We start from the raw sequence: 6,884 nt of genomic DNA, 5'->3' as shown, positions 1-6,884 counted from the left end.
GACTGTTCAGCCTGGACAAGGCTTAGAGGGCTCTTCTCAGTGTATGTAAACACCTGATGGGTGGGAATGAGCCAGGCAGAGCCAGACCCTTCTCAGTGGTGTCCAACAACAAGACAAGAGAAAATGGGAACTAACTCAGAGGCAGGAAACACATTTAAACATAAGAAAACCCTTTTTTACTGTGTGGACAGTCAAGCACTGCAGCACTTTACCCAGGAAGGCTGGAGGGGTAGAGCAGCTACTTACACTAAAGTAATGTTTTAATGAAAATTTTGCCTAAAATAATTTGACTGATAAACTAAAGACAAATCACTGTTAGCCCAGAAGTCCTTTGGTGTTCCCCATCTCCTTTACACTGCAAAGGGATGGAAAATCATGACAATCAGCCTCTCTACAAAGCCATCTCTCATGCAGGGATTATTTGGTGAGCAAGAAGGTGATGAAGAGAGTCGAGCCTTAAGGGTCACGCCAAACACCTACATTAAGGTTCCTCAAACTAGGAATTTTTTTATTTATATATCTGTGTTTGGTTGAAGTTCTTTGACATTAATGTGCCTGTACACATAAAAAATGCTGTCTCTTCACAGCATCTGGCACTAAATTTTGAATTTCCTTTTTCCTCAGTTTCAGGCAAATGACCTAGGCAAGTAATTTATCTCATTCAAAATCTGCTTGAAAACTAGAAATGCCTGAAAAGAGAACCACTTAGGCTGGTATTCTCACTTTTAGGAACTTGTTCAAAGTGATTTACCTTAATCATATTGTCAAAGTCAGATGGCTGTTGACTCTGAAAAAGATTGATGACTAAAAGTTGCTTCAAGCTGGCTCAAGATTTTTTAGCAGGCGATGACACCATCGCAGCAACACAGACACGGTCACGCCTCAGCCCCCTGGGGCTGGCCAAGGCTGTGCCGCGACGCCTGGCGTGCCACACTGGACCCATCGGGAATTCTGCTCTGGGCAAGGCTCACAGCAGGGCTGGCCTGCAACTGGCCAGGCTCACCCCTCCAGGCACTGCTCCAAAAGTATCTCAGCCCAAAATAGAACTGTGGGAATCCCTGCCCAAAATCAAGCTTCAGAAAATGCAATTATTGACAACATCCCTGTGGGACAAAGGCTCTCTTTGAAGCCCGTGTCCACAGGCACCAAGTGTGTAAGTAAATGTCTCATGGACAGAAAAGTCACCCAAACAGGTCATATGTATGTTACATGCCTGTTATGCTGCAGGGTTCCCATTCCACAGCACTTTTTAAAAAATACAAATTAAAATGTAAGTAGGAGGAACAAGCAAACCACCCCAGTTTCATATCACACTGTACCGCAGCTATCATCAGCTCAGGTCAAGAGAGGTATAAGGAATGCTCCAAAAAATGATTTTGCATCGTCTTTATTTAAACAAAATGAAAAGTGCGAGTGAAAGCAGAGGTTTCACATTCCTTTTCTCTAAGCAAGTTTATGCCTTTCAGATTGGATAACACTGGCTCTTACACTGCACACTACAGTTTTACACCCTCCAGAAGCCAACACTGATGCCAAACAAGCTGGCATGGTGGGCTGGGAGTACAACACTCACAGAAACTACCAGAAGAGACAGCCACATCAAACTGTTCCTAAGCATCTTATATTTTACAGCTGGATCACTGCAGACTGAAAGAATTAGACCATCACAGACCCATTACAAACATTAGTGCAGGCAGAAGATAAGAGAGAGTGAAAAATAGAGGTTCATGACATCCTCAATTGACTAAAAGCTAATTGCTGTGGCATGCTGTGGGTGTTACTGATGTCTGTGGAGGCTCACACTGAAATCACCTCCAGAGTTTCTGAAAGTCTTTCAATCCTGATAAGACTTCACAAGGAGCCACATGAGGATCACAGTAATCAGGACAATCATGAAGTTGAGGCAAATTTCTCGTGTGGAACGTTCCATTTTTTGGGAGTAATGAGGAGAGAGCAGAGGTCAGCAGGCAGAGCAGAGGGAAGACTGGTGACTTGCTTGGATGTGTCCTTGAGCTCAACCTTCAGGGCACAGGCTCTTTGAAATAAAAAAAAAGAAAATTATGCAAAGGACAGAGGCATGAAGGTGCCAGATTCAGTAGAGCTTTTTATGTTGGTCTAAATAAATGTTGTGTCAGGAGTGAGAAAGCACTGGGGTGCTAAGAAGTAAAAGCCATTTTTTGCAGCTTATCACCTTCTTTGATTTCCAGCATTTGACAAGATGTTGCCAGTGTCACCCCAAAATACAGTACACAGGGTGAGCAGTCTGTGGAAACCAATGCTGCTTTCTGCAAGCATTTTCAAATAAATAATGCCCAAGTCCCATTTAACACTTTCAACAAGTATCCATTGTAACTATACTACTATACTACTACTATAAAATTCCTATATTTATTTGCCAGTGCATTTTTTTAAGAAATTAAGTGCAAACTATTATTTTATAGAGAAAGACTAATAAATCTGAATAATTTGTTACTACTAAAAGTACAAGGAGAACCTAAGGTTAGACATTTTAATTTCTGAAGAACTTCACATATTTTGTGAGTCCCTTCCACAGATGAAGGAGTATTTTCTCAAGAAACTTCAGCCTTTCCTGAAATTTCAAGGAAAAATTGAATTGAAAAATGCTAAAAATATCATAATTCAAAAATCCTATTCAAGTTGTACTCAAAAAATTTTCTGTTGGTTATTGCTTTTATTTACTTAGTGACAGCAATTTTTGAATTTTATATGATTTTGGAGTTCATGCAGAGAAAAAGAGAATACTTTACCATGAATATCATGCACTAATCTCTTCATACCATGTAAATAAAATAAGAACCTTAAACAAATGAAGCATTAAGTCTAGACAAAGAATTTCAACTACACAACCAGATTAGGCTCTAACATCTCTGGTGCAAATGAGAAGCCTTGGGACCATATCAGCATGAAGACAGAGACTTTCAATTGAAACTACTTTAGTTTGCAGATTAAATATTAAAAGCCTAGTGCATGCAGTTAAAAAATTCCTACGTTCTCAAGTTGTTTTGCCAGCCTCCTTTGTCCTTGCACACGAGAAAATCTGACCTAATGAGTAAGCCAGTTCTTTTACCTTGAGGAAGTAAATGGAGCCCAGTGGTTCTGCCTCTGGACTTTGGGCCACTGCAGATAGTTTTTCCCTCCAAACTTCTGCCTATCTCCCACTCGGTCTGGATGCTCTGTGCCTGCTTGGGAACTAAAGTAGGCTGAGGGTGGAGACCAACAAGTGCACTGGCAATCCAGGTGCTGACATCACCCCCCCCCACCAAGATATTTTTAAAGGGCTAAGCTATGCTGCAAATTTGGTTAAGGCTGTTTATGCAAAGGACTCTGTGGGTTGATTTGCTTCTTTTGCCATGGTGCTGTACTAACAGCAGTGTTGGGTGCATCCATTGGGAGTCAACTGGATATGATAGAGAATTTCATACAATCATAGAATGGTTTTGGTTGGAAGGAACCTTAAAAATTATCTAGTTCCAACTCTCCTTTCATGGAGAGGGACACCTTCCACTAGACCAGGTTGCTCAGAGCCCCATCCAACCTGGCCTTGAACACTTCTAGGACTTGGGGCACCCAGCTTCTCTGGACAACCTGTTTCAGTTTTTCACCACCTTCACAGTAAATAATTTCTTCCTAATATCCAATCTAAACCTACTCTTTGAGCTGGAAGCTATTCCCTCATGTTCTGTCACCACATTATTTCCTTCAGCCTGTTGGTGTCTTCCCCAGTGTGAAGAAAGGGAAAGAAAGAGCCACTTGAAGAGTTCTGTGTGCAGAGCTAAGGATCTCAAGACCATTTCCAGGATATGGAGCCACATATCTACCTTTCTGAGTACAGTGCAGCTGTTGTTATTCCACATACCTGCAGTCTTCAGAGCTTCTTGAGCTCATATGCATTTAAAAGAAAGTGAATAGGAGCAAAATATACTTTTCATTTCAATACAAATAAGTGAAACAGGATCATTTCTTGGATAGAAAAGTTTGGGATGAGTTTGTGCAGAAAAGTACAAAACATTTCTTTAAAGAACTGCTGACACTCTCACATGCTCGTCCCCCATTGAATTTCAGTGCTGGGGTATATGCTTCACCTATCTGAGCATATGGAGAAGTATTTCTGCCACCATGCAGTGTTTCACCCCAGGAAGACACTGCTCTGTGTCCTAGAGAGCTGTAACACCCTTATCTTTGCTCAAGGCACTGCTAGAGCTTGCTGTTAACGTGAACAAGGAGTGGCTATTTGTTCCCTTTGAACTGACACAGCAGAGTGAGCTGGAATGAACTGGGAGCAGACAGTGCCACGGGTTTCCCCCTACTTGGAAAACACAAGTATTTCCACTGAAGTCAGAGGGGCCACTTCTTCAATACAGCACTGCCAGAGGAGTGAGAGGATCCTGCTCATGTTTAAGTGTAAGGCTACCCACAACACTGACCTTATTTTCACTGCCAAACACTGCGTGATACATGGCATGCAGGTAATTTATTGATTCTGATGCCTTCTATTTATTTATGTTCAGGCATGCTGGGACATACTTTAGCTCAGAGTATGGAGCTTGTTTGTCCCCCTCCCTGAGCTCCCAGGTTTCTCCCGCTGGCACACATCGCAGGATGATGGCCCGGTGAGGGACGCCAGCTGGCTGGAAACCTACCCAGTGGAAAACACAACAAAACAAATAGCTGTGGGTAACCAGGGAGGTGGAGGGGAGTGTTGCTTGGGTTTTGCTGGATGATCTCCCTAAATAGTCTTCCCATGGGATCAGTGGAGGTAGGAGGGGGATTGGAACAGTAGAAGCCTTCCTTTTCATTGGTTTGACTGCCTTGCCACTGCCCTCCTACACAACCAGGGAGCACGTTCAAAAAAGCCAGTGTGCTGCGTGGGAGCCTTGTGCTAAAGTACACAGATCAAACAGCAAAGGCTTTAACCCATGCCTCATCCAGGAGTTACATGCCTAAGCAGGTTTGCAGGGTCCCATTGTGATGCTAGCTCTGCTGAGCCATCCTTTTAGGGAAAACTTGGGGAAACATCCCAAACTTACAGGGATTTGGGGATTCCAGATTGAAAATGCTTCTTTTAGCCAGAGGGAAGAAGGATTTTGATTACCATGAGCCTATCCTAGACTATTTCCTTCCTTGGCAAGTTCTGAAGCAGAAATCTGTGGATTTCTCATTCTATACCTCATCTACTTCACCTTGAATCACCTAAAGCTTCGCCAGAGAAATGGTGAAACATTCGAGTGCCCAAATACTCCCCTTGGGCTATGGAAACTTTGGGTTTTCTTTTACTCTCTGTTAACAGAAAACTCAAAAGTGTATTTTTTAACCTAGAACCTGTCAGCTCCGGTCCCCAGGTTTGGATACCCTGCACTTCCACACTGACAGAAAGCTCCTTCTTCCTCTGTCCCAGTTCACCTCCTTCTTTAATGTCCTGCATGACAGCTAGAAAATTTCCCTCCTTCAAAGCAGGGAAACCACAGTATAAATGTCATTAATCACAATACACACAATCAACACCCTGACTCACCTCTACAGGCACATAGGTTTCTCTCACTTTTTGTGCTGAGGATCTTGCAGTAGACCATGGATGAGCATATAGGATCACAAGTATTCATTGTTAAATGAGAACAAAATTCATCTAACCCAACACACTGACTGGTAGGGAAATCTGAGGAAAGTAATAGAAACACAGGATATACAACACAATCTTTGCTTAGATATCTTTAAACATCTGTGATTCAGTCTACTGGGATTGCTAGATACAAGCTGGTTTATGGCTCCCTCTTGCTCATTCCATGAATAATTCTAGATCAGGCAGCTTGCTCCTAGTTGAGCTTTACCTATGTATTACGTATGTACACACAGACACACACAGACACACACAGAGACTTGTGAAAAATAAAAGGGCTTAGCACTAACCAGGAGGTCCAATAAACACCCCTGAGTTGTGGAATGTGCCTGGATAACAACAGTGAATTCAACCAGAGTCTCAACATATGACTTCAACTCATCATAGATTAGAGTCTGCGGTTGCCAGAGGCTGAAAATTCTGCCCCCTCACCCCTCCCAAAAAACCCCACTTACTCCTGCTTTTTATGAATTGAAAGTATAAGGATCTTAAAGGCTGCTTCTTCAAGAAGCTGGTTTATTTATTCAAGTGATGCAGTACTGATTAGTAAAGCAGAAAGGGAGGAAGAGAATGAATGGAGTGATTTTACTTTAAATGCTGATCCAGAGGTTTAGATACAGTATTGAATATTTTTTTATTGTCACTTTTTCTTCTTTTTCTGACAGAGCTGGATGTTCTCAGCTTTCATGTGGCCACGCCAAAGCTCCATTTTCATGCCTCACATACTCAAACTTAAGGCTCCAGTCTATATTTAAAGATGCTGTGACTATCTCACGTTCTTCCCAGCCTACTAACCAAGTACCATATAATCTTTCAAAGCCATTCTTACACAATTAAAGGATATTGTGTTCATTTTTGCTCTCAGCATTACCTTTCTTACCAAATGCAGTACAGGTATGTATAAGTATGGGCCATGAGTCACACAGGTGTTTACAATTATTGCCAACATAATTCCTCATTCTCTGCCAGAGCTCATTTATTTTTATAATATATTTTCTTTTGGGTGTTGTTTCATTAATTTTAGACTTCAGAAGATACTTCTTTTATTTCTCTACAACATTTTAAACTGGACAAATATTGCAATACTGTGAGACAAACTACAACCCTCTATGGCAATGTACTCAGGCAAATAAAAGACTACATGCAACCCTGAAGACAGAGGGGAAAGAAGAAAACTTGAAATTACTCCTAAAGCACCACAAATTAGAGGTAAGATAAGAAAGAAAAAGCCAAGGAGGCCTTCATTTTA

The 6,884-nt window shown here is 41.8% G+C and overlaps 1 protein-coding gene across 1 annotated transcript; it reads right to left on the bottom strand.

The window, feature by feature from the left end:
- Nucleotides 1-1,773: 1,773 nt before the first annotated feature.
- SLN (sarcolipin) lies at nt 1,774-2,029 on the bottom strand. The gene has a single exon (XM_086881947.1). It carries the CDS (start codon nt 1,928-1,930, stop codon nt 1,835-1,837), a length of 96 nt encoding a protein of 31 aa, XP_086738073.1. The 5' UTR covers nt 1,931-2,029; the 3' UTR covers nt 1,774-1,834.
- Between the last annotated feature and the right edge of the window lie 4,855 nt (nt 2,030-6,884).

The sequence above is a fragment of the Cyanistes caeruleus genome, chromosome 3, assembly GCF_971803275.1.
Source record: "Cyanistes caeruleus chromosome 3, bCyaCae1.hap1.1, whole genome shotgun sequence".
Lineage (NCBI taxonomy): Eukaryota > Metazoa > Chordata > Aves > Passeriformes > Paridae > Cyanistes > Cyanistes caeruleus.
Note: the sequence above shows the minus strand (reverse complement) of the source record. Positions and strands in the feature narration are given on the sequence as shown.